Source organism: Penicillium cosmopolitanum, assembly GCF_028827165.1.
Source record: "Penicillium cosmopolitanum strain IBT 29677 chromosome Unknown utg000008l:1.0-4398992.0:1.0-4402845.0, whole genome shotgun sequence".
Taxonomy (NCBI): domain Eukaryota; kingdom Fungi; phylum Ascomycota; class Eurotiomycetes; order Eurotiales; family Aspergillaceae; genus Penicillium; species Penicillium cosmopolitanum.
The window spans coordinates 2,715,958-2,742,809 of NW_026622678.1; the positions used below are offsets into that span (position 1 = coordinate 2,715,958).

General features: G+C 49.8%; 9 protein-coding genes across 9 annotated transcripts; 4 read left to right on the forward strand and 5 right to left on the reverse strand.

Moving 5' to 3' along the window:
- Positions 1–2,157: 2,157 nt before the first annotated feature.
- Positions 2,158–4,259, forward strand: N7509_007597 (uncharacterized protein; the record flags this gene model as incomplete). Its single annotated transcript, XM_056632234.1, has 3 exons — positions 2,158–2,653; positions 2,750–2,993; positions 3,041–4,259. The coding sequence occupies 3 exons, from the start codon at positions 2,158–2,160 to the stop codon at positions 4,257–4,259; spliced, it is 1,959 nt and encodes a 652-aa protein (XP_056487785.1).
- A 1,145-nt stretch (positions 4,260–5,404) lies between these two features.
- Positions 5,405–6,186, reverse strand: N7509_007598 (ribosome biogenesis protein RRS1; the record flags this gene model as incomplete). Its single annotated transcript, XM_056632235.1, has 2 exons — positions 5,405–5,996; positions 6,134–6,186. The coding sequence occupies 2 exons, from the start codon at positions 6,184–6,186 to the stop codon at positions 5,405–5,407; spliced, it is 645 nt and encodes a 214-aa protein (XP_056487786.1).
- A 298-nt stretch (positions 6,187–6,484) lies between these two features.
- N7509_007599 (mitochondrial 37S ribosomal protein mS29) lies at positions 6,485–8,069 on the forward strand (the record flags this gene model as incomplete). The annotated part of the gene is made up of 3 exons (XM_056632236.1): positions 6,485–6,697; positions 6,730–7,129; positions 7,198–8,069. The coding sequence occupies 3 exons, from the start codon at positions 6,485–6,487 to the stop codon at positions 8,067–8,069; spliced, it is 1,485 nt and encodes a 494-aa protein (XP_056487787.1).
- Positions 8,070–8,362: 293 nt separating this feature from the next.
- On the reverse strand, positions 8,363–9,760 carry N7509_007600 (uncharacterized protein; the record flags this gene model as incomplete). Its single annotated transcript, XM_056632237.1, has 4 exons — positions 8,363–8,943; positions 9,012–9,150; positions 9,226–9,448; positions 9,516–9,760. Coding segments are annotated over 4 exons (1,188 nt in total), but the record flags the coding sequence as incomplete, so codon positions are not given.
- Positions 9,761–10,264: 504 nt separating this feature from the next.
- Positions 10,265–11,905, reverse strand: N7509_007601 (cytochrome P450; the record flags this gene model as incomplete). Its single annotated transcript, XM_056632238.1, has 2 exons — positions 10,265–11,545; positions 11,600–11,905. The coding sequence occupies 2 exons, from the start codon at positions 11,903–11,905 to the stop codon at positions 10,265–10,267; spliced, it is 1,587 nt and encodes a 528-aa protein (XP_056487789.1).
- Positions 11,906–12,393: 488 nt separating this feature from the next.
- Positions 12,394–14,250, reverse strand: N7509_007602 (uncharacterized protein; the record flags this gene model as incomplete). The annotated part of the gene is made up of 4 exons (XM_056632239.1): positions 12,394–13,231; positions 13,288–13,733; positions 13,850–14,000; positions 14,024–14,250. The coding sequence occupies 4 exons, from the start codon at positions 14,248–14,250 to the stop codon at positions 12,394–12,396; spliced, it is 1,662 nt and encodes a 553-aa protein (XP_056487790.1).
- Positions 14,251–14,428: 178 nt separating this feature from the next.
- N7509_007603 (uncharacterized protein) lies at positions 14,429–14,641 on the forward strand (the record flags this gene model as incomplete). The annotated part of the gene is made up of 1 exon (XM_056632240.1): positions 14,429–14,641. One exon carries the CDS (start codon positions 14,429–14,431, stop codon positions 14,639–14,641), a length of 213 nt encoding a protein of 70 aa, XP_056487791.1.
- A 1,916-nt stretch (positions 14,642–16,557) lies between these two features.
- N7509_007604 (uncharacterized protein) lies at positions 16,558–19,834 on the reverse strand (the record flags this gene model as incomplete). Its single annotated transcript, XM_056632241.1, has 3 exons — positions 16,558–17,108; positions 17,169–17,950; positions 17,976–19,834. The coding sequence occupies 3 exons, from the start codon at positions 19,832–19,834 to the stop codon at positions 16,558–16,560; spliced, it is 3,192 nt and encodes a 1,063-aa protein (XP_056487792.1).
- Positions 19,835–20,741: 907 nt separating this feature from the next.
- Positions 20,742–25,476, forward strand: N7509_007605 (uncharacterized protein; the record flags this gene model as incomplete). Its single annotated transcript, XM_056632242.1, has 5 exons — positions 20,742–21,014; positions 21,076–22,439; positions 22,495–24,010; positions 24,048–24,293; positions 25,324–25,476. 5 exons carry the CDS (start codon positions 20,742–20,744, stop codon positions 25,474–25,476), a joined length of 3,552 nt encoding a protein of 1,183 aa, XP_056487793.1.
- Between the last annotated feature and the right edge of the window lie 1,376 nt (positions 25,477–26,852).

The window sequence follows — 26,852 nt, forward strand, 5'->3', positions numbered from 1 at the left end:
CAGTGTGGATGTGGATGAATGTGAGTGGGCATTGACTGAAACTCGGACCAACGATGCGACCAAGTGGAGGATGGGGGCCCTCCTCAAGCGCCCGGACACGTTTTTGTCTGACGACTGCTACCCCTGATCCGATCCTGTCAGAATACGATACAGGAAAATAATGAATTGGAAGACCCCTCTTTATTGCACGCCCATGGAATAATGAATTGAACCTTGTCAATTGATGGGAATCAACTTGGTGATCAGCAGGAATTGACAATGATATTCATTTTCCCCATGCAACAACAGACGCTGGTTCGCCCGGCCGAATCGTCCATCGGTCGACCAGACAAGCACAACCATGGATTGACGACAGGAACAGAATGCACAGCGCAGATTTGTCAAGAGGGCTTACCATCTCCACTCTTCTCCGGCTGATCGGCCAATGGTTGTGTTCAATGATGCGACGCAAGACAAGCACATCATCCCGCCCGTGGCTCTAACTGCTCGAACCAATGGTGACTGTGGAGGTCGATCGGTGTGAGTTGTATGTATTTTGGGAATAGAGATGAAAGAGAGCGAGGCAGTTTGCGATCTAAATTAATGTACATGACACGGCGATAGTGGTGGAGTAGAACTCGGTACGAGTAATCCTGGCGCAAGAACTGTACAGGAGGACACCAACTCCGTAGAAATGTGGAAGTGGAAGTACCGGACCGAACGGACCCCAAAATGATTGACAAGTTAGATCACCGTTTTGTATCTCTACTTCCACATCGGCAGATGATGTCGCGCACCGTCGCTGTTGGCCCCTCTTGTGCCATTCGGAGGCGACCCTTGGATAGAGTGACGTCGGCCCCAGGGGAGCTTCAGATTGGCGATGTACGAGTACAATTGTTTGGAAGATGAAATTAAACACGTCCCCACCAGGGGGTTTTTTTTCTTTCTTTCTTTTAGGCCAATCTGTTTATTAGTTCAAATTAATTATATATGATAAGGTAGAAAAAAAAAAGAGAGAAACGATCGGCCTCAACTCCCCCCCCTTCTTCGTAGGGCCTTATTGCATGACTCTTCTTCACACACACACATCCTCCGCTGTGGAATGTTTTCCCTTTCCTTCTCCCACACAACTTCATCCCCATCCCACTCTCGTCCCCTTAGGTTGACGCTGCATCATCCCAGAAAGGTTTAGTGGCTGACTTCGAATTGGGCAATTTGATTACTGCTAGCGTGCAAGTGCAACTCCCCTACCGCCGCTACGCCCAACGCTAAGTCCGTTAGGGGACCTGTGCAGCCTCTCACACTCTCACACTCCGGCCATATTTCTGTCTCGGTGCTTCTCCTTGATCACCATACCATACCTACACCCATTTCTTCAGCTGGCTCTCCTTTGAACCGGGTTGACCGTTTTCCTCTTTCTTTTCACTCCCTACGTGAAACGCTCTCAACCACTTGGGACAACCTCCTTGTCCTGTCGATCCCTTGACCCGCCTAAAAGAGGGGGCTCCGAGATTCCTCGTCTGGAATCAACTCTGCAAAGGGGAATCACTGTATCTTTGAGACATAACATGAGGGGTCTGGTGAGTGTCTTCCCTTTGAATCGCATCTACTTCATTGTTGTTGGCCACGGTTCATCCTGGTACCTGGCCTTGTCAATCAATATCTCCTAAACGGTCGTCCTTTGAACAACCCCCCTCCTCCCCCGTGCCCCCCTGCATCTGTCATGGCTCTATGCGGTTTCACTGGTCTTTTTTTTAGATGCTCTGGTGACTCTCTTATCTGTCGGAATGACCTTACTGACTGTATAACCGTCTTCTGCAGATCCTACACCCTCGATAGCATTTTCTCACTGCCCATCCCCGGCGGATATCCCAACGACCATCCCGGCATTATAGCCATCGGCAAGACCGAACAGCCTAGACAAAGTGCTGCAGCTGAAGGTCAGACACGAGAACATAGGTGATCCGGAGTGATCTGGAGTGATCGGGTACGGCTCAGCTCTTCAGCCCTGGTCGCCTGGTTTTAACACGCACGCTGACCAAATATCTCCTACAGCCCAACACCCCGTTCGACCTCCAACGTCACACTCGAAACCCGCGCAACGAGCCCGGAGCCTTTCGCTTATAACTCCATTCCTTTCCCACTATCGTGGCCCGGCCTCTCCCGACTAGCGCCAACATGCCTTCCCGACAGTCAACAGTGCCGAATCTCGACTTAGGCTCGTTGAAAGCCGAGACAAACAATGGCAAGCTTTCGTCTCCCATAACACCCGGTGCGCAGAGCTCCGATCTGCCCAGTCCCTTAACACCCAAGTCTGCATCCAGCTCCCCATTGTTCAAGGGTGCCACTATCCGTCCGGTCACCCAAGATAGCAGCAAGGTGAACAGCCCGACGATACCAACCTCGCCTGGGTCTGTGGCAGCCGAGCCCCCAACCCCTGGTCTGACGGCCATCCCTCAACAGTTCCCTTCACCCAAGGACTCGTCAAAACACAGTCGCGATGCATCGAAATCATTTTTTCGGCACGCTAAAGGCCCCCAAGACGTCTCATCGCCCACAGAGATCAGATGGTTCAGATCATTCGACCGAGCCTCCCAAGAGTCGTGGAAGTTCTCGGGATCGCAAATCGCAGATGCCACCCAAACTATACGAGTCGAGCCCCGATCTGCCAACTGTAATTGCCCAGGCAGGGGAGAGCGAGAAGAGTGAGTCAACAAGTATACGCCAATAACATGTGCCAGTGAACTAACAATCATGTTTTTTCTGATAGATGGACAACATACGAGTGAAAAGACCACACAACAAAGCGGCCACAAGAAGGCAGGGACCGATCCGGAGCAGGCAGCCTCGAAAAAGAATAAACCGAGGTTCGGCAACCTCCTGGGTCGCTCTCGGTCGATTCGTGTCGATGAATCTTCCGGGAATCGGGCCGCCGGCCGACGACCCTCGACTGGCCTAGCGAAACTGGAGGAATTCAGCCAGAAGGATACGACCACTGCCCGCGTTCTGCAACAGTACGCCCTGAACGACCTCAGCAAGGTAGTTTGCAACCCCCTCCTAGCCGCGGAGGAGATGGCCATTCTTTACGAAAGGAGAGGAGCCACGGAGGATCTATGGTCGCGTCAGGCTCGCTGAGCCAAGTTTCCGGTGCATCGGCCGCGATTTTCAACAACCTCAAGCAGTCATCGTCTGGTGCTGCGGATCGTTTAGGCAAGGCTGGAAAGGGATTCTTCGGCAAGATTACTCGGAGCGGAAGCACGAACGAGCGCGAGCTGATCAACGATGACAACTACGTCTGCTCTGTGATCAACCTTCCCCTGATACAGCAAGCGAGGAAGACTCGCATCTGTAAGAAGCTGGAAGCCTGTCGGGACAAAACCGAGTTCTGGATGCCTGCGCTTCCATACCGTTCTATCGATTATCTCAACTTCAAGGGCTGCGAGGAAGAAGGTCTATACCGGGTACCGGGAAGTGGCCGAGAAGTCAAGCACTGGCAAAGGCGCTTCGATACAGAGCTCGACATTGATCTTTTTGATGTCCCGGATCTATATGATATCAACACGATTGGGTCCTTGTTCAAAGCCTGGCTCCGTGAATTGCCCGACGAGCTCTTCCCGAAAGCGACTCAAGATATGATCGCTGAGAAGTGCGAGGGCGCCACAACGGCTCCGCAATTGCTGAAGGACGAACTCTCTAAATTGCCACCATACAACTACTACCTTCTCTTCGCCATCACCTGCCATCTCAACCTCCTCCACTCATACGTGGATCAAAATAAAATGGACTATCGCAACCTGTGCATTTGCTTCCAACCCTGCATGAAGATCGACGCATTCTGCTTCCAATTCCTGGTCTGCGACTGGAAGAATTGCTGGCAGGGCTGCTGGACTGAGAAGGAGTATGTGCAGAAGGAAAAGGAAATGGACGAGGCAGAACAGAAAGTCGCGGCGGAGAAGAATACCCCCAATCGCAGTAGGCCTGATCTTCCCCAGTCTTCTTCCAGTCACGAACGCGCCGTTTCTTCCAGTTCCAGCTCACAGGCCGAGGAGGAACGACCTCGACCAAAGACTCGAGGTGAGTCTCGACCAAAGACTCGGGGTGAGGCTCAACCAAAGACTCGGGGTGAGGTTCAACCAGAAACTCGAAGTGAGTCTCGACCTGACACTCTGGGCGAGCCTCGAACACGAAAGGCGAAGCCGAAGAACATCGAGACCGCACATACACGAAGCATCTCCCAGCTCCCGGAACTCGGACCTCCCCTTTCTCCCATCAAAATCTAATTTGCACATTGACATGCACCGCCCTTCCCGCGGCTTGACATGGATTTGCATTTCCCAACACAATAAACCCATACATGCCACACATGGCCCATGGACTCACTTCTGGTCCAAAATCATGAGGTTACCATCACCCATTCGGCTGGTCCGATTCGGGTCAACCCATGACAAGTCTTGAGATCGTCAGAGTCTCTTGACACCATCTTCTTCCAATTTGATCAAGGATTGGTCAAAGTTCAGATCCTCATCTCAATTTTTTCCCTTGTTGCTCCATCCTGCACTGGGCGTTGTTTGTTTGACCTACCAATTGTCATTTGGTCTTGAACCAGCATTTGTCGGAGGGCATGCCCGGCGTCTCTGGCATTGATTTCTTTCTTACTTTTCCAGTTCTCCGTTGTATATGTTGTTTTTTTACTCCATGCACTTCTGGTCCAGGCGAAATGGGAGGCGGATTCTCATTCTCTCATGCTCTACTCTGTTCTGCTTTTTTTCCATCATCTTCTCCGATTCTCACTATGCACGCGCTCTCCTTGGTCACGCTCTATTTGTGGCAATAGAGCCAGTTTGCTCTATGCTTTTGTTTTTGTTCGATCTCTGTTTCTCATCTCAGATTCCCCTCGACGGTCCTCTATGTCTATTTCTTTTCGTGTTCTTTGATCTTGTCTTTTCTACATTTTACTCTTTTTGTCTCTTTTCTTGTTCTCATCTATGGCGTTCTTCGCGAGGCTTTGTACAATAGCGCAGTGGGCAGGTAATTTCTCTCGGTTCAATGATGACCAATTTGGTTTCAACTTTCAAGTTTGATCTCATTCAGTACTTCGTCTTACACCTGGGCATCTAGTACCAGTAGCTTATCCATACGTATTGGGAGAACTAATGGCTCTAATAGTAGACTCTGACCCGTGGACTACGTTCATTACTTACGGCACTCGAAGAATTCAGGATATGTCATAGACTAGTATTGATGCAACACATATCGTTTAAACAATGCTTTTGATGTAGGAAGATTCGACCGTCATAGGATAGGCCCAGACTCCAGCCCCAACGCCAAGGACATGAATAGAATTAACAGAGAAACGGAATGTACAAAAAGGCCCACCAGGCAAGGTGGAAGAAAGTAGTAGATACCCCAAGGGGGCTATCTAAACTCAGTTACTACCCTTCTTGTTGCCGGCCTTGCGATCATTAGCCCGCATCTTGCGCTCATTCCGCTTAATCTTCTCCTTACGCTCCGTACGAGACATTCCGCGAATATTGCTACCCTTAGCAGCAGCATCCTCCTCCTTCTTCCAATCCTTCTCATTAACCTCAACAAGCCACTGGTTATCCGAATCCTTGTTCTTGCCCTTATAACCCCACTTAGGCACCCACTCGCCGCTAGCCTCGTCGTAGACGAGATTCTTACGGCGCTCCTTATCCGCCAGTGTAGCACCAGGCTTGGTGTTGTACTTGCCGATACCCTTCTTGCGCGCGAACAGCTCCCACTTGGTCGGGGGCTTGGGGGTTGGCAGGGGCTTGTGGCGGGGTGTTTCGATTTGAGGGGCGGGCAGGTTCAGTAGCACGCCGTTGGCGGCTGTTGAGGTGATTTGGCAGGTTGTGAGCAGTTGGTTTAGGAGGGATTGGGTGCCGTCGCGGGCGATTGCTTGGAGGGAGGTTTCTAGGTTTTCGGAGGAGGGGAGGTCGAGGGGGGTTGGGGTCGTTGGCGAGGATGTTGCCCAGGTCGAAGGTGTATGGGGTTGGCTTGGAGACAGTGATGGGACTATTGGGTGTTGGGGTTAGTATTGGTTGGCTTTTTTTTGATTCTCTGGATTTGAGGTTTCATTTTGATATTGGATTGGGGAGGGCAGGGCAGAGCAGAGAGGTGGGGGAGTTCGTACAGCTTCTCCGGCTTGGAGTCAGCAGAGCTGTTGGCCATTTCGACGTCTCCCATTTTGAAGACTGGGGAAATAGTTGTAAAGGAGGATCTGGTTGCAAAAATGCGGCGGTGACAATCTGTTGCTCTCGCGAACTTTTTTTTTCTTCGGGATAATCGCCGTTTTCTGCCGGATGACTAAGGAGTCGAGGTGGAACACCGCTTGCCGTATTAGGGAATGAGGAATTCATCAAATTATTATGGGCAACTCCGGACTTGCTCCAGGGCCTTTGTCAATTCCATCAACCCTCCCACCCTTCAATTCCTCGTCCCGAATTGATTCTTGCACCGGCACGACTGCCGGTGTTTCTGAACAATGGCTTCCGCCTGGTGCTGGAGCTGTCTCTCGAGACTGCGCCCGACAACACGAGCAGTTCTCCCTCCGCCGTCCGCTATTCCCCGGTTAACGAGTGCCCCCTTCCACTCGTCTGCGGTTCAATATGCCCCGCCTCTCAAGAAGAAGTCCAACAGCATGACTCAATTGAAGTACCGACAAGGTCAGACTCTGCGGAGGAAGAAGAAGAAGACCGTTGAACGCGCGCGTCCCCGGCCCCCGGCGAGCGCAAGGCGTTGCGGAAACGCATTATCCTGAGCAACCCCAATGCTTTGGAGGTTGAGGGTATGCAGGAGATTTCAGCAGAGAACATTGTTGATGCTCGTCTTCGTGGTTCCGTCCTTGGTCTGCCTGTTCCCATGCTTGACCAGCTGCGGGCTGTGCAAGCTTTCAAGCCGAAGCAGGGTTGGTCGATATTCCGTCGGCCTGGTGCGGTTGTTCGTCGTGATACCGTTGAAATGGGTCGTCTCTTTGAGAAGATCTCTGGTGAGGGCGATGCTGCTGAGAAGGGCAAGGTCGTTAAGAAGGTCGTTACTGGTACAAAGGGCTCTGGAAAGACTGTGCACCTGCTGCAGGCTATGTCCATGGGTTTCTTGAAGAAGTGGGTTGTGGTTACTATTCCCGAAGGTAGGTTCTATTTGAATCTTTAGCAGTTCAATTGCTTCTTGGGAAGGTGCTAACTTTGTATTCGCTAGCTCGCGAACTTGTCTCTGGTGATACCGCCTATGTACCCGTCGAGGGCTCCAAGCCCACCCAATATATCCAGCCCGGCGCCACCTCTGCCCTGTTGATGCGCACCGTCGAGGCCAACCGCGAGGTCCTATCCGGCCTCAAGGTCTCACAGAAGCACGATATCGCCGGTGTCAAGCCCACTTCGACTCTTGAGGATCTGGCCAAGCTCGGATTCCAGGACCCCGCCCTCGCCTGGCCTGTTTTCAAGGCCCTCTGGACCGAGCTGACTGTCACCGCTGCCGCTCCCGGAATGGAGAAGGACTTCCAGACTCGTCCCCCGATGCTCGTGGCCGTTGACGGTCTCGCCCACTGGATGCATAACAGCGCTTACCGCGACACTGATTACAAGCTCATCCACGCGCACGACCTTGTCTTTGTGAAGCACTTCCTCTCCCTCCTGCGCAACGGTCAAGCCGAGCTGAAGAACGGCGGTATGCTTCTGTACGCCACCTCCACCTCCAACAGCCCCGGTGTCTACGCTCTTGAGGTTGCCCTGGACCAGATGACCGCTCGCCAGGCTGGCACCAAGCCTACCTCCCCCGAGTACCCATCAGCCGAGGCATACAGCAACGCCGACCCCCGTGTCTTGGACCTGTTCAAGCCTATTGAGGGCAAGGAGCCCCAGATGGAGCTGCAAACATTGGGTGGTCTCACCCGTGACGAGACTCGTGGCTACCTCGAGTACTTTGCCCGCAGCGGTCTGCTCCGCGAGCCCGTCAATGAGAACTGGGTTGGCGAGAAGTGGAGTATGTCCGGCGGTGGTATCATTGGCGAGCTGGAGAAGCTGGGCCGTCACGTCCGCAGTGCGGCTATTCCTACCCCTGCTGCGAACTGATGTTGAATATATCCATCCTTCCCAATCATCGGGGGTCCGTAAACGGATCTACCATGCTGTACTGTAAATGGGATGTCTGGGCTTCCTTTTTTCTGTTTCTTCCGTGTACTTTACAAGTTTTATCTCCCTGGTTCGTGTTTGTATGCATATAATGAATATGTTTCCAAAAATCATTTTTTATTCCCGCCGCTATTCTACTAATTGAAAAAGGTAACGACCGTCACGGTAGTAGTAGTTGATCCCAGTACTACCTACTAGTACTACTAGTAGTACTATATCTACTCCGCTCAACCTCAAACCTCCTCCAAAGTCTTAACCTTAGGAGCCCTCACCAAATCAGGATAATCAATCCTAGCCGCAGAATTCATAAAGACCGAATTACCAGGATGCGCCTCCTGAGACTGACCACGGAAGAGGAAATTCATCGGGAACCCTATATCAAACTCATAAGCACCCTCAATCTCCTCAATATCCGCCTCAGTAAGCTGAATCTTCAACGCATCAATATTCCCTTGCAAATGCTCAACCTTACGCCCGCCAACAATCGGATACACATAGGGCGCTTTGTGCATGACGTACGCAAGCGCAATGCTAGTGATAACGGTATTGTGTCGCGCAGCTACCTTCTCCAGGACCTTTGAAACTGCCACGTCGATTTCTCGGGGCTCGACCTGTCGGCCGGGATTACCGTTCTTTGCGAGCTCTTCACGTTGGGCGGTTGTTTTGAATGCGCCGCCGCCGAGGGCGGCCCAGGGTGCGAGACTCATTCCTTCGGCTGCGACCATGGGGATGATTTCGCGCTCGAAGTCGCGTCGGGCTGCGTTCCATTGGCCTTGGTAGACGCTGAAGGGGCGGAGGCCGTGATCGCGGGCATCTGTTATACATTGTTTAGGCTTTTTTCATCATGGTCTCGTTGCTTCAGCGAGAGGTATAAGTACTTACATTGGTTCGCACGGCTGACAATCCATGCTGGTGTGTCGCTAATTCCGAGGTACAAGACCTTGCCGGATGTAATGAGCTGGTTAAGTGAGATCATGACCTCCTCGATGGAGGTGCTGAAGTCCCACCAGTGAACATATAGCTAGACGGATATTTTCTTTAGTTCACACGCTCTGCTAGTGTTCGAGTGGTTCAAGTTTGGCTCGGTTGGTCTTACCAGGTCAACATAGTCTGTCTGTAAAAACTTCAAGCTCCTCTCCAAGGAAGTTTTCAGACTCTTCGAGTTATTACCAACGTAGTTGGCTTGGATTCCCTTCTTGGTGTATGTTTTAAAGGGCGAGGTATACTTGGTTGCCAGAACAATCTCGTCACGCACGCCTCGGGATTTCATCCACTCGCCGAGCCATTGTTCAGAGTCTCCGTTTTGGTAGTTGTTGGCTCTATAGACAGAAGAAATGTGCTTTAGCATTGGTTTGTCCTAGCAAACCGAGAGCGAAATAATCTTACGTGTCGATGAAGTTGCCTCCGTTCTCGTAGAATGTATCGAGGATCTTGAAGGAGTTTTCCTTGTCACATTCACCTAGCCTCTCCTTCCAGCCTTCTCCAAAGTTCATCGCACCCAAGCATAACGGGCTAACCTTCACGCCAGCCGATGGCGCAAGAAGGCGGTAGCGGCCAAGATGGGATTTGGGCGGCGTAGAAGCGGCGAACATTTTGGCAGCTTTTTTGAATTGATGGGCTGGATTGTATGGCTCTGGGTTTCAGTAGGTTAGAATGAGTCGAAGTCTGTCGGTTGTTGAAACTCGAAAGACGGTGTGGGCTGCAGGAGCATTTATAGTTACACCTAGCTCGGGGTTATGATGTAAACAACGGGGACCAAGCACGGAATCAAGAATGATTGTACATCATTGATGAATATTCAGCAACAAAGTATCCGATTCGATGTATGATGTTCCATGTCCCACTGGTAGTGGGGCTCTGTGTCCGTAGCTCATTCGTCTTGCTGACAATTGTAAAGGCTTTAATATCGGAGTCTACGAGTTATCTCCGGTGGATTGCTTCTACCCCGCTGCAGGACGACCTTATTATTAAGCCATCATACGGAGGAGGTCGTAGATCCATTTCATTAGCCTAAAGCCGCAATTGAATCATATTTGAGTTTCTCGTATACATATCATGACACCCCTCATCGTTGTCATTTGAATGTGGCTAGTACAATGATGGACAAACAAGACGGACAAAAAGGACGCAATGCGTTATAGCTTAGAAATATCTGCCCCGATCTGATTGAGAATAGTCGAATGATCCTGACTATACGTGTCACCATCTCTGGAGATCACTTCTTGCACCCAAGGTCCGCGGGGGTGGAACGAAGCTTTGAAAGGCAGTGATCGCATAACCAGGCCATAGGTACATGCAATCGGGTCAACGACAGTAGGCTCACCGGTCTCTTCGGATATTCCAGCCTTGATTTCAAATGACCAAAGTAACCGAGCGACAACGATCCAAATAATGTTGCGGGCAAAATACCGTCCGGGGCAAATTCGTCTACCATAGCCAAAGGCAGCCGGGGGTAAAGCCTTGAGTGTCTTTTTATCCCCGTCGTCGAGCCAGCGATCCGGTATAAAATCCTCAGGGTCTGGTCCGAATAAGGTTTCTTCTCGAGAAATTGTCCAAACATTGGGTACAATTACGGAGCCCTTGGGAATTGTATATCCATTGTAGGTAGTCTCTTCCTTGTTCATGTGAGGGACCCCCTCAGGCCCAGCGGGCCGCCAGCGGAATATTTCTTCGACGATGGCGGTGATATAAGGAAGGTTGGGCTTGTCATCTGGGATGGGAAGTCTGGCACGTCCGACAAACGTATCCAGTTCTTTTCGTGCTTTGGCGATAAACCCCTGATCTTGTGTGATGCAAGCTACCACAAACCACATAAGGCTATCCGTAGTTCCATCCAGTGCGGCGTCGATGATGGTGCCAAGCTCAAATTCGAGCTCGCTCAAAGGCATCTTGAGACTGTCCTTCTCGATGCTCTTTTTCAGGTACTTTGCTATATTCCATCCACCCGAGCACAGGGCCTGCCGGAAGTTCTCGCCTTGCAGATTAACCTTGGTCGTGAAGTGATTTTCAGCCTTTGCTTTCCATGGGGCTAAGAAGCCGGGCAAATTATTGAGGATGGGGAACTGATCAACAATATTTGCGCCGACTTGAATAAACTCTGAAAACTCCTCGTTGAGTTTAACAGCGACCTGAAGAACCGGGTCGTTGCAGTCTTTGACACGGAAGCCATATAGCAGCGTATGCATGATACTTGCGACTGCTCGTTGAAAGTGACATCTCACATCAGTACCAGCACCGCTGGCATTTGTGAGAAGATCTTGCATCAACTGCTGTGATTCTAGGGTTTGTAAAGGTAGATAGGCGGCTGCCGGCGTCGCATTCAACGCCGAGACCTCGAGCGTTTGGTGTCTTCGAAATTGGTCTGTATAATTCATCATAAGGATGTTGAGTCCTTTCAGAGCTAGGTCGTTTGCCAGCTTTTTTTGGGTTAGCTCATCATAACATCAAAGGTTATCAGAGGGGCTTCTTACAAAAAGATGAGGCCGGTCCGAAAATGTGGCCCCGCGCTTCGCGAGAAGATCATGGGCTACTTGAGAGGTATTCAAAATAACGACCGGCTGTCCAAGCATATTGACATGAACAATGGGTCCATATCCTTTGCTCCATTCTTGATATGTTATCCAGGCGTGGGATTTGGGAGCTTGGTGGACGTTGCCAATGATGGGTAATGGCTTAGGGCCCGGTGGTAGAGGCAAAGAGGAACCTGGATTGCGCCGTTTGAGGACATATATGCCGATTATTAGCCCAAAAATTGTTATGAATATTGTTGAACACATTTTGGGTCGAATTTTAACAATTGACTGCTATATAAGAGTGAGAAATGGGAGCAGATCGATTAATATAGGCCTCGCGACGGGAACAGAAATCAGGCAATAGCCCCACTGGCAGCTGAAAGAAAGCGCCTAGGCAGAGCTATATCTTGGGTTTACTTTTGAGGTGCTCGTGTTTGGTTAAATTAATGCAAGTGGGCCCTAAGAGCTATCAATTACAGGGTTCAGGCGACCAACCAAGCTTTCCCGCTGGTCTTCCGCGACTTCATACTGCTTCATGATTGGAAGGCATTCCAAAGTAACCGGCTAACCTATTTTGGCAGGCAATGCGATCATAAACCGGGAAGTCACCATTATTGCGTAGCGGGATGGATGTTATGTTTATAATTTTTACTTAGCAGATAGTTTTGCCCAATAAATTTGTCAAGCTCTATCCCATAGATAATTCTGCTACAGCCATCATTCTTGGAAATAAAACTGCATAAATGAATTTCTCAAATCAATCTACATTCTTCCCATAAAGGCTGAAACACATGCTCGCACACCGACCTTCGAAAAGTTAGGTCATTCCAGTCAAATTCCGCAGAGCCGCCAGGGCTCGTCGCAAAGTTGCATTCCACACATCTTTTGACCACATCATGATAAAATGGCATTATATGATCAATACTTTCGTCCGCCCATTGACACGCAGCATCGTACCAGAATCCAACGGTATTGGAGGCAGAGATCTGGGAATCGGCAATAAAAGAAGTAAAAGAAGTCTGTTCTTGCCACAGCTCCAGTAGGATTATACCCAACTCAAGCATTGTGCTCCGGACATTAGAACCTGATTTTTTGCCTGTATCACAAGTGAATTTATGTTTGATCAAGGGCTGTATCGATGTAGCAGGTGTCATAGGACCGTTTAGAATCAGATGAATCATTCTTATGTTCAATGGCAAGTCAAGCCAATGTGTGGAATTAAGTTGCATCACAGAGGAAACGACATTCAAGCCCAAAGTCATCCGCTGGTTTAAGGACATATTCCTTGGTTTCAGAGCGCGCTCGAGTGGGACCAAGTGGGTAAAATCCAAGCTTGATCCGGATGATATCCCAGTTGCTGAAGTTGATGCATGAAACAGAAGACTTTTCTTGGATAGAAAAAAATCCCCAAAGTTCAGGCCGGAAAATTGTTGGCATAAGCTTCGGATTGAAATGAGTGGTGACTGCGAGTCCTGGCAAATACTTGCGGTCTTAAAAGAGAGCCTCGACTTTTCATCTTTTTTCTTTCCGGGTGGCGCACAGCACTCTGGACGCTTCGCTTTATTTGTAGAAATGGGACAATGATCGTCTCTATCCATAGGTTAGCTCTTTTTTTAGCGCCACAAACACTCAAAAAAAATTCTTACTTGTCCACACAGCACGCTAGATCCTCTTCTAACACCTTGACCTCCGTCTTGTAGCACGATCCCTCTATGGTTGGACCAAAGCCTACTGTGAACGCCAAAGGTAGGCTTTCGGTAGCTTTCGGTCTTTTGATTGAATCTGCTCTGTGCTGAAGAAAGAATTGAGCCTCATGATATGAATGGCATGGTTCCGCATAACCAAAATCAATGACGGAGTGAAGGTGGTATGCATGCTCTGCAACAAGATCAAGATACGATGTTATCTTTGAGATTGTTCGGGAACTTGAGGGAAAGGTTATTTGGGCATGTGACTCGCTGTATTGTCGAATTCTTCTAAGATTTGATGTATTGCCATTGAGTTCCTTGACATGACGGTCGATCTCATCCTTCTTGAGGGAAAATCTTATTTTTCTAGCAAATTCGTAGACCCCATGATCAGGAGGGTATGCCTAAACTAAAGATGAGAGACTTTCCTGCTTATGATTCATATGTTAGAGTCTAATTTTAACAGGATGCTTTCGTTCCAATGACAAGACTAGATGTAAGAGCGTCCTTGGTAACGTACTTTATTATTTGAAGTCAAACCGGTAAGACTCTTGCTTATTTCCGTCAATTTATTTTCACACGGGGGTTGGGCTGTCATATAAGGCGTAACCCCCTCTCCAAGATATTCTTTGATCTCATCGGAGAGCTCTACTAGTAGATCATCCAAACCGCTAGGATTGGGATTTTTTTTAACAGTCCTTCAATATCTGATTTGTCGATTGAGGTAGCTTTCAGAATAGAGACAAGATCTGAGTGGTTGAAGAATTGTTGCTCTTTTAGGCATGAAATCAAGCCATTCATGAGCGACGTCTTCAGCGGGATGATTTTTAATATTCGACTGGTGGTTTTGTATTTCTCAATAGCCGATATTAGCAAGGGGATTGCGCCTAGCACTATCCCAGCAACCTCGAGGCCACTCATTGTGATCGTATCGTGGTTTCAATAGTAAGTAGCAGACATCAGCTAGTGGGACATGAGGGGTAATTCAGCCTCACCCCGTCCCCTAGTCAACACGTGACGGTTCTCCTGTAACTGAATCAATTTTTCAGAGGTATGTGTATTGATCTTAACACCTCTTCATATATATAGTGAGATCAATATGTCAAAATCCAGTCCCAATTCTCTTGCCGAAGGAGGGCGGATGGTAAGCGCCCAGTTCGTCGACATTGGGGTAGCCAACATGAAGCAATTAGATACCGAGTCTGACCCATTCTGGAAAGCGATTTTCAACGAGCAGCAGCGCTTTGGACTGTGGGCTCGTAATCTGGGACTTTATCATCGTGGACATAACTCCCTTGATTATCGACTCTGAGATTCGGATTTCCTATTCAATTATGTACTTGGACTTTTACGAGATCTCCAGGAGGCTATTTCGGAATGTAGGTTGGCTTCGTTCTCGACATAATAGCTCTCTGACAATTCGATTTAGTTGAACGCATTCTCAAAGAAGAGAATAGGACCTGCGAAGAGTTTGAAACTACCTTGGACATCGCGGTTTGGCCGGATGACTCAACAACTAGGAGTGATTCTGAGGACTTGTCCTCGTACCAGACCGAGTCACTACCAGAATTACTTCTCAAAAACATCGGATCAGTCATCGATATGCTCTATCGTTTTGCGTTCAAAGTTCGAGATCAGACTCTTCGTCTTGACTTGCCGATGTCCCGGAATGATATGCGTATAGGATCGAAAACCGAAAATTACCTCATACAACGCCTCGAGGCTATAGATGTAGCTCGTATTCCGAGATTATTCGCGTTTATCACGCAGGATATGATATTAGCTCGAAGGAATATCTGGTTCGACGCCTAACATTGGCTAATACGCACCGAAGGCAACGATTCAAATATTGGAAACATCGCAGAGATAAATTCAAAGCTCAGAGCAATCTTGCTTTTACAGGCCCACGAACAGCTATTTCACAGTCTTCAGCAGCCGAGGCTCTTTGCAAAGATGAAATTGACTTGACTGATTTTCTCTCCGTGAGTTCTTCAAGATCCTCCAGAAGTTCGACCAGTGGGGGTTTAGATCAACATGCAAGGATCCCCGATCCTCCATCCATAGAACCTGGAGTCAAGGAGTTCGAGTGCCCTTGTTGCTATACCTTTCTCTCTGCAAGCACACGCAGTAGAAAAAAATGGGTGTGAGTCTGCCGCCATTTGTTTTTAATCCGAGCTAAAGGAGCTCTAGATTCCACATTTACCGTGACTTGCGCCCATACATCTGCACATTTGAGGGCTGTAAGGATCCCGGCCTACAATATCAAAGCTTTCATGACTGGATGATACATGAAACTTTGAATCATATGTCTAATTCAGGCGGCAGCTCAGAGGCATATCTGGAGGCAGCGTCTAGCAAGGCTGCTGTCAAAAGGCCAAGAAGCACGGAGGCTCGGGAATGCCCATTTTGCGAAGAGGAGAATGCATCTGCTGCTCACGTTGCTCCACACCTTAGACGAATAGCATGTCTCTCTCTCCCAGCTTCGATAAACAACGACAGTCAGATAGAATCTTCTATTGACGTTTTCGAGAGAAGCGATTTGCATGGTGATAGCCAAGCAAAATGGTTTCCCCAACCAGACGATGAGCTCCACGATCTAGCCAATTTGTCAGTATCGCACAAGGGAGAAGTTTATCAACGGACCACTCAAATACCATCCTCATCCAATTATACACTGGCACCATCGTCAGAGAATCGACATTCTGAAGTACGCATAGAAATCCGTGGCGAAGAAGTCTCAGAAGGGGACAATGAGCCGCAAGTCGAAGTTGAAAGGTCGTTCCGCCAGTAAGTCTTGAATATAGCCCAGCCCAATTGCCTTTATATTCTAATATGCTTAAATTGACAGCTCGGATAACTCTCCTCCTGTTTCCTACCATTCTTCTTTTGATCGTGATTTTGTAAATGCGATGGCTGCAGCTGTATGGTATTGTTGCGCATGCAATTTCGGTCCGCATGATTCTTCGATCTATGGTAGCTGCATCAATTGTGGGGATGAAAGATGTGCATTCTGCCCCGTAGAGAAAGTATATTGATTGACACGGCTTGATAGGTCCTATCCAGTGTATTGGCTAGTTTAAACAGATGAGCCTCAAATTGCATTGTTTGATTAAGATCTGAACAAACTTCGAAATGAATTATCTAAAACAAAAATTGACAATAAACACTAGGAAGTCCTAAAAAGCCGCATACAGTTGAATAAGTTCGAAGCGTCCAACGCCCCATCCACTACGTCAGCCTCCTGCCGCCGGCCTTTCTCTTGATCCGATCCCAATGGGTCACATTTTGCACGTACTCCGGCGCTAGAACTGGCACAATCTCCAAGGGTTCACCTGGGGCTCTCGCTATTTGCGGCACATCGACATATTCCTTCATTTCGTGGTCTTCCATTTCTTCCGCCAGCTCCCTGATTCTTTGCTTGTTTCGGTCTTTCCTGAGAGCCGATCGTTCCCTCGCTACCCACTTCCTGCTATTCTCGCTTGGTATCATCGGGACCATAGGAACATACTCCTTTTTCCTCCTAGCCTGTGTATTTACGCTGGCGGATCCAGCTCCGCTCGCTACAAATTTTCTCCGTTCATTTTCTTCGAGTTCTTCTTCGAGCCTCAGTAAGCGTCGTATCGCAACTCTATCCTTATCGACTTTGGCATACTCCTCGTATTTCTGTTTCTTGCGTGCCGGCAATTCATCCGAGTCGTCCTCTTCGACTTCGTCCTCTTCTTCTTCTTTCTCCTCTTTATCCTTTGCTTTCCTTCCGCCCCCTCTCCGTCTTTTCCACACTGTTATAACGTCAGACTTTGCTTTATACTTTCTCTCCCCCTTTATTGTTGATGACTTACCTTCAAATCCTGTCAATCTGGGACCTGAACTTTCTTTTGCAGCCCCATAGCGTTTGGGATTTGAATTTCCGCCGCCAGCATCACCTGAGTCAGATGAGGACGATAACTCTTCATCTGAATCTTCTTCATCCACATCCATCTGCTCTTCATGATCATGTCCCTCATTGTTGGGGCACAAACAAGGTCCACCCAGAATCTGCCGGGCATCGTTCTTAGAATCAAAATGTTCACATTGATAGCGGATGCGAATCTCCTCCCCCGCCCGGATGTCCTTATGCGCCCAAACAATCACCCGGTTCAAGATTTGCGTGTCGTAGCCCCATTCTGCATTCTGCATTCCCGCGCACGTATGATTAAACATATTCAAGCCTGGGAGGACATACAAATTCAGAAATGCAGGGTCCCAATCTTCGAAAGAGTATCCATTCATGAGTCTCCGCTTTTGTTCCGCAGGGGTTTCAAGCTTTCTATCTTCCTCCTTGGGATGTACAGCACTGATGTCTCCACGACGTTTCATGTCCCAAGGAACGGCATTGACAAGTAGTTTTCGCAAAACGGTTTGCAAGGCCCAAGTGTCAAAAGTGAGATCACGGAAGATATTGACGCCCAAGAACGAAACTATGTCGAATGGGATAATAATGTTCGCAGACATGGTGAACGGGAACCAACTGTCCCGCCACGACCGGCTATTCCCACTCATGATTAGAAGTTCGTCGATTTCTTGCGGAGCTAGGCCTGGCTCTTCATGATCTTGTCGGCGAAGAAGAGTAATCTCAGTCACGCTTCTTAGAAGTAAGCTCAAAAAACGTCCCATGGACCTCGTTACTGTGGGAAATATGCTCCAATTGTCCCCATTTCCACACATTCGGCCGCATGGTGTCATATAACCACTTCCAGTCTCTACCACAGCCATCTTCGTGGTACAAGTCATAAGCGACGCTCACGCAAGTTTTTTCCTTCGAACCTGATGGGCAGAACATAAGTCCCCTTTTATCGGAGGGATTGCGATTCCAATGTTTCGCACATGTGCAGTACGGTTCTTCCTCCTCGTCATCAGAATGTTCTGACCGGGTATCGTCCACGGAAGGTCTTCTAACTTTGTCATCGACCTCGACCTTACAGTTTTCACATCGTATGTCGTCCACGTATCGCGTTTTCGTCCTGTCTCTGTTCAAGCGACGGGCTGGGAGATGGCCTCGAATGGTGGGTTCTTCCCAGTGAATTAATTCTCCTTTCTTGATATCTTTCTTTGCAAAGACACCAAGTCGTAGATTTGGCCTGTATTTAACCTCGCAAATGTCGCTCGGGGCAGTGGAGCTTTCTGCTTCTTCCTGTTTATTCTGGAAGATCTCTTCTGTGAGTTTTGTCGCCAAATTCTTTTTAACCTGAAACAGATCCAAAATATCATCCTTCTCATATGGATATGCGCTGGCAGCTGATACTGCACCCTGGTGTCGTTCAAACCAGAAAAGGCCCGGGCGGCGCTTCTCCTTTCTCCATGCCTTCTCTGCCTTTTCCGATACTCGCTTTCGTAGATCAGCCACGAATCTCTCTTGATAAAGACGGTTGGTTCTAGCAGCTAGCTGTCTGTGGTAGGAATCAAAGTCATCCCAGCAGTTGAGTGCTTCCAGGCTGAGACAGATGATATTGAGCAGTGTTTTCTGTATAGTCGAGATAAAAGCATACATGCCCTGAGGTTCTCGCATCATGGTAATCAACTCTGACCAGTATTTATCTTTATCCATGGGTTCTACCAAGATATGCTGCTCCATTGCATGGTGGATCTGTGTGTGTAATCCATCTGTGGAGAAACGATCTTGTACCTGTTCGATGGTATTGCAGAGAATCTGTGCGCGATAGGCGTCTCCGAGTGCCAGATCAAAAAACCCTTGTTGGTAATGGCAGTAGGCTCGACTAAGCCAGTAAGCGGGATTATAAGGGCTGAGGTGAATCGCAAAAGTGTACATGTCGATTGGAGTCATGGCTTTGTTGGTCGCTGGCTGCAGGATGTATTTGTTACTGCGCTTGATCCCCAAGTGCGACAAGTCGGATACAGACATGACACCACAGTGTTTTTGAATCTCGTCGTCAATAAGTCGCTGCTGGAGCTCTTCGGATTTTCCAACTTTTGATAATTCTCTTTCTTTCAATTCGGTTTTGATCGCGTTGGTGCTCCAGTTGACGACTCCACGGATCGAACTGTCATCTATGATATTGTCTTTCATCGATGCAATCAAGGCCGCAGTATCCCATGTTTTATTCAAACCCTCTTCGGCAAAAAGCTTCTTGGCATCGTCCTGATTCAAAGGCAAGACTGCAAAAATCATCAAATGCTCGTAGACGTTACGTGCCAGTCCTGGTTCCTCTGCCTCGGGACTGGGGTTGTGATCGGGGCGATCTTTCCATGCTTTTTCAAGGGTGTCATCTGCCAACTTCCATGCATTATAAGCCAGTTTTGCATCCGTCTTGGATACAAGAGGGCCGAGGTCGATGTGCTTTCCGGTATTATTTGGCCTTGGGGGCCATTCAGCGGATTTGATGGAGGTCCATGGAGCGGTTGGCAGGAATGATTCAATGAATCGCTTGAAACCGTGACCACCCGCCCTGAGTCTCCAATCTTGGTCGTCTTTGACTTCCTGGCCGTTTCTTGGTTGTTTCTGGTCCATGGTCCCTCTTCTTCCTTCCATGAAAGCAGTCTATATTATGAGACGGGTAGACACAGTGGTACGGTTATTCCGAAGGTTGTGCTTTGCATGAAGAGTCTGGTGAGGTGGAAATGACTACGATAGCATGAAGATAACTCGAAACTATCGAGGGTTTAAAGGAGATGGGGGTGTGAAATGTGTCAAAGAACAACGCGACAAAGGAACCTTGATCTTCTTTCATGTTTGCTATGGTATATCTACTTTCTTTGTTTAGCTGGGCAATCCAAGTACCACTCATCGAGGGTTAAATGAAAGCAAAGGGGCCAAATTAGAAGAAAAGGGTCGGTTATATGGAATACGAGTCGCGAGTAGTGCGAGTAAGTGTGATGGTTAGTTTGTTTCACATGGTGCAACTTTGGGGCCGCGGGGGCTAATATTATGCAAGGTGTTTAACTCGGGGGATATCCACTCTACATTCCTAGTGTCATCTGGAGCTCTAGTTTGATTCTAGAAATAGCAATAGATATTCTACTGTCCCGTGTGACTGTTATGTACCTCGAGATGTTGCATCATGTGCCACTATCATTGGGGCTACCTAGGGTACCTGTCAGGAAATATCTGTTAATTTTTGATTTTAAGTATAATATTAAAAACTCCCCTAGCATCCAAAAACAGAAATAAACATAATAAAAACTAAGTTTCTCCAGTTTGTAGTTTCGGGTTTCGGCTTACATGGTGTCCTTTTAAGGTGGAGTCGCCCCAAAGTTGAAATCGAATGGAGGAAGTGCTGAATGCCTTGGCCTCCGCTGCCTCCGCTCAACCTCTCCTTTTTTTTTGATTTCTTCTCTCCCCCCTTTCTCTCTCGCTCATATATTCCGAGCTTGCCTCTGGAATTTGGTGATTCCAAGTTTTAAGACGATGATCGATCATGTACGGCCAACCACCCCAGTCCGACTCTTCACAGCCAGAATGGCGACTCTCCCCACGCCCCGCCAGGAATGATGCGCCTTTACCTCCACCACCTCCACGACCAACCAGCGCAGTCTATACGCCAGCTACTTATGGCCCGATCTCAGGTTCAAACACAGTATCGCCAATAACTCCTCATTCTGGGTCAGGTAATGACCCAAGGACGTGGGGGGTGCGATATAATAATCAACATCAGCACATCCACCCCATTCATGCCCCGCCTCCACTGCCGGTAGGAAAATGCGCCAACCTTTTGTGTTGATGAGAGCTGGGCTGACCCTCTCTCTGAATAGCCTCGGCCATCGAGTACAAACGAACAACCCTATGCCTATACTTATGCCCAACCATTCACTCCGTCACCACCACCCGCGCCTGCGCCCGCTGCCGCACCAGCTCCAGCTCCGGTCATCAACACCCACTCCGCGCCTACAGCACATGGCTACGAATCTTTTGGAGATGCCCAGCCCCCATCGACAACTAGCTACATCCCACCACCATATACACCTTCACATGGAGCCCCTGCCCCTGTTGTTCCGGCCCCACCCCCGAAAATTCCTCAGGGGTATCAGTATGCACCAGTTCATCCGCATAACCCAACAGGGCAGCCCCCATTGCTTGCCCAGGGTGCGGGTCCTGCTGCCACGCAAGATTCTTACGAGTTACGGCCCCAAAGGATGATGAGTATAGCTCCTCAAACAAGCTCATCGGCCTTGGGGCCCGGCACCCCATCTGATTGGGAACACCTTGGTCCAACTCCTGGTGATTTTGACGATTCCGCATGGTTCCCACCCAGACAACCAGAACCAATCCCACAAGAGGTGATTCAAACCCCTCCGGGTTATTCGTCCGGTATACCTACTCCCGGTCCTACTCCTGCACCTGCGGCCGACCGGGAGAGTCATGCCACTGGTTCGCTCCCACATGTAGATACCAATTATCAGTATCAGCATCGATACCAGAACCAGGCTGCCCCACCAGCGGAATATCAATCTGATCACGCGCGCCGACATGACTCGGTTTCGCCGATTAGTCCTATGACTATGCTGAGTGCTCAGAGTCCCCCACATCCTCCAGCCCGAATGGGCAGTACCAGCTCAGGCGCATCCATGAGAAGCCATGCTGACAGTATCGACAATGTTATTGATGCATGGGTGAAGCCTTTGGCCCCTACTCCTCGGGCAAGCTCATCTAGCCAGGCGGATGCGCCATCGCGTTCGGATCCGCCGATGGATACCTCCCAGGAGGCCCCTCAGGAGGCCTCTCGGAGTAATTTGAACACCCCCGTCGAAGCCCCGCTACCTCTTCAAAATACCCAGCCCCCGATCCAAGATCAAACAGCAAGTCCACATACAATGCCTCCAGCGGAACCTCAAGGGGCCATCCCGGCAACCAGAGCTGTAGATCCATATGAAGACCTTGATCCGTGGTTCAAGTCCTCCCTCACACGCTATGTCGCTACTCTGCGCAAAGAGGCAGTTGCTGACTCGGATGAAGAACGCTATAAGATATTCACGGCGTTCACGGCGAAGGAAACCAAGCTCCGCGAGATTCTCTACAATATTGAACCGGAGCCACAACAATCCGAGCCATCCCCCCGTGTCTCCGCGCCGTCACGGCGATTGTCATCACTCTCAGAGGACCGTACTTCGACCTATGAGTCAGGCCTCATCCCGGTGGAGACAGAGGACATGGCTCCCCCCGATCACGCCAAGCACCGTTACAGACGAAGGTAACGATATGGATGATGTGGGAAGTGAGTATAGCGCCGGAGGGCGCCCTATTTCCGCCAAGCGAGCACGCCGAGGCTCCCAATGGACGCCAAAGCTTTCCAGTCTAGGTCCTGAGGAGAACCCTACGACTCGCCTTTCCAAGAGTTCTCTGGCCCAGCTGTCTGAGGAGAACGCGCAGACACATGACCTAGCACCTCTGACGATAAACCCTCCGCGGCCTATTTACACCCCTTTTCGGTATACCGAGGGTCCTCAGCGCGGCTCGGATAAGCTTTCCTTCGGCCGTCCCGCCTACCAGGCCTACTCTGATCTACGAGCATCTGCTGTAAACGGTCGAATTATGTCAAATGCCCCAGCACCCACAAGTCGCTCTCGGTCGGCCACCTTAACTTCTCCAGCTCAGAACGAGCATGATGAAACTTTCATTGGGATGATTCGTCACAAGAGCTCTGCCTACTTAGAAACAGCAGCTAATCGAAAGTCTATGCCGTCTGCCTTATTGCCAGAAGGTCTCCGCCAGGGACAAGGGAAGCCAAACGTTGTCGAAGAATTGCGTGCCATGGTTTGGACGCCACTTGACAAACACTCCGAAAGTTCATGGCATGTCACTATCCGAGAGGGCCTCGTCAAATTACCCAATGATTTCTCGTATATCCAACAGACCATCGATGAGTGGGAAAATACTGCAAAGACCCGGAAACAGAGTCTCGAGCAGGAACGCACAGTCCGCCAAGAAGAGTCCGAGGAGCAGATTGACAAGCTTTTCAATGAAAAGGAGATCGGTTATGCGGACATCAATACATTAGAAGAGGACTTCAGACAAACAGAGGCTCGCGTTCAGCTGGACGAAGAACGACAAGAAGTGGAGGACTTCGTTTCCCAGGTCTTCAATCCGCTAGATGAGCGACTTAAGGAAGAGATTTCTACTCTTCGCAAGTCCTATGACTCCGCGCTCCAGCAATTGGAACGGGATCAGAAGGGCAAGAGCTTGCCCGTTGAGCAGTGTAGCCCATCCGTGACGATGAAGATGGTCAATGAGACCCACAGCAAATTGGAACTTCGATTCCAGAAGCGACTCGAGATTGCTCTAGACTGCGAGCGCCGCCGTAAGAAGGCCGAGCGCCGTCCGCTAGTTTTCATGGGCGACATGGCCAGTCTCCGCAAACTGGACGGAGATTTCGATCGAATGGAGAAGCGTAACATTCTGGAAGCTGCCAAGGACCGCGACGACCGTGCCAACCGACTGATGGACTCCTTCGATGATGCAATTTTACACGGCTTAGGTATGAATCAGAGTTTACTGGACGAGCTTGTATCGAAAGTCGCCCGGCTGGAATTCACGACCCTCCGCGCATCCGGCGTACCGGATTCTGAAGTTGAACAGATCCTCAAGGCCGCGGCGACCTTCGCCGCCTCGCTTTGCGCCGACTCCGAGGCCATCCTGCGCTGCTCAGGAATTGCCGACATGGCTCTCAACGATGCCGATTACAACGTCTCCGTCGCCGAAGCACGCTATGCCAATTCGGACACGGAAGTTTTTCGGCCGACTGGAGGATGAGAAGAAGAAGGAAGATGCGATCTTAGAGACCGAACTGAACTCGAAATTGCAAAGCATCAAGAAGTCACCAGCGGAGATTGAAGCGGACGTTCAGCGCCTCCTCCAGGAGTTGGCCGATGCCCCTCCTGCCTCGCCCCCTGCTTCCCCTCCTGCTGCGTTGTCTCCAAGATTTGTGCCGGCCAGTCAGTTTATTGATGTCCCACCCCATTGGAACTTCGCCCTGGTACGGCGGCCCCCAGTCGAACCCCGGCTCCCCCGTCGGCCCCTCCGGCGGCTTCTCCGCCACCTCCAGTTGACCGAGCTACGGGCGCGGAGTCGGAGCATCAAGAAAGGTTGCGCAGGGCGCTGGAGCAAGCAAAGAAGCGCAATGCGGCAAGGAACCCATAATCCTTTCGCAGGCTCGTTATTTTATTTGGAGCATTTACCAGGGCAACTCTCATGACGCGACGAATTTCTTTGTGTCTACAATATCCCCCTCGTTTACTATCTGCATGCGCACAGCCATGGGATGTCCACGGCTTCCTTCAAATCAGCTACTATACATGTTTTCTTTTGGTTGTTTTGACCATCGATACCCACTCGTTCTATGCGGTGCCGTTCAGCCACATCGTAACTACTAGAATTCCATGCAATATGATTTGACTGCACGCGTATCTAAACCGGTTTAATTATAAACCGCCCCCCTGTTGTACTGTAGTTGAGTCGAAAGTACTTGTTGGATGGGGCTTGCACAGGCACAGGCCAACTATGAGTGGACACTTACTTCTGCAGGGTTGGCCGGAGTACTTTTTCCGTGTAACACAAAGCATTCATCAAAACCAACACAAGTCCCTCCTCGCATGCCAACAAACCAACATCAATCGAAACACCTCGACTTGCTTAACCGCTCGGTTTGACTCACTTACCAACACTCTGCACAGCAAGTCAGGTCCAACTCTTTTGATCCTGCACCGACGCTCAGCGCCGCTCTTATTTTCTCTGCAAAACAATGTCAGCGCCACCAAGTGTGGCTGCGAAAAGCAGGGGCCAAAGAAGTTCTCTTTTTTTGAAACCCTGACAAAAAAACGCACAGACGAATCCTGGCAAAACTTAGGAGAGGGGCTTTAAAAGGTAATCCAATTTCCATTCGATCATTTGGTCTCTCCGGACGCCCCGTGTGAATCCGATCTGATGCTGTGCAGACCAGGCACATTTTAGGCGCCCGCCCACAATGATTGGCGGCCGCGAGCCAGTCAGGCTGAATTAGACGCCAGTTGCTCGCCGATCACGACGTCTTTGCGCAAACGTCGATGATCTCGCCCTCAACTGCCCCGCAAGCCTCTGAATGGGATTGGGCGATGATAAAAGCCCACTCCATCACCTTCCTAGTCCAGAAGGAAGTCAAAAGGGCTAAGAAAAAGAAATGAGAGACCAGGCAGTATTCAGCATCTCCAGACCCAACTCCCAAACCAGCGGGCCCTGCTGTGCTGTGCTGTGCTGCACTGCGCTTTGCGGCACAGCAACACTAAAGCACGTCCGCAGATTCGCCAAATCACCTGTCCTAAACGTCAGACTTGAGTTCATACACTTAATTAATAAGAAGTATTGCCCGGTGCCGAATCGTTCGTGCACAGTTCGCGGGCGCAGGAGAGAAACGCCTGTCACGCCCGTTTCGCTTGCCGGTGCCGGTGCCCCGTGCCGCTGCCAGTCTCAACGTGAGTTCTCTGCCAATTGACCTGGGGGCGATATGCAAGGTAGGCTCATTGAATCACCAACGGGCAATTTCTTCGGAAGAAAACCAAAATGAGTGGATTTGATCGTTGTGGTGGGCCTGTCTTACTCTTCTTGGTATCGTTCAACCCAGTCAACGCCTGTCATAGGTATAGATGACCTTGGAGATTAAGAGTGCCTTACTGTGCTGTGCCGAGATGGACTGAGTTTTCAAGCACTCTCACGCGTACATACACGTACTTCTCAACAGGGCAAGATCTCCATAGCATCTACCCTCCAAATGCACGGAAAGAAATGAGTATGCAAAGTGCAGTGCCAAGGTAGTCACCCCCATTCTTTTAATGACTCGCCTGTTGGTGTGGATTCAACCTTGGCATGACAGGGTACGGGTACTCAGGGCATGTATAAGGATTCATTGCAACAAAATCACCCTCCGAGAGATATTCCCCGCCACTCACAAGCTAGGGCCCTTTTCGGCAGGATGTGCTGCGGCGAGACCACGGCTATTAGGAGCTAACACCAGGGTGGAAGCAAAAAGCGAGATGGCGAAGAGGGTGGGGGTGGATGAGAGAAAGGGGAACGGGCGGGTGTGACGCCTCACACTAGGACCGAAGGGAAGATCGAGATTCGTTCCCCGGCTGGACGATCGCAGCACAGCAGCCTGTGCCCCAAGCGGGCTGGCAGATCATCCAGCCAAGACACGTCTTTCTGGCGCAGGATAGCACAGCACAGCACAGCACAGCACAGCACAGCACAGGCCAAGCCAGCACGGATACAGAGCTAAGTCCAGGTCGAAGCTGAAGCTGAAGCCATGTTGATGTCAACACAGCTCTTTCTCATGCTTTGTGCATCTCAATCGACGGGGGACCCATCTTTCCGAGCCCGGGCCCTGGCCCTTGACCCCAGCAGATTCGCCAACGGCGTCTACCAACCTGCGGCATGCATCTAGCCCTGCGCAAGGTCAAGTAGAACCAGTCATTCCCCATCATGGATGCTCTGCCGGGCAGATATCTCGCGTGATCCCGGAGAGTAACTCACCCAACAACTAACTATGCACTCGCCCGGGCAGTGT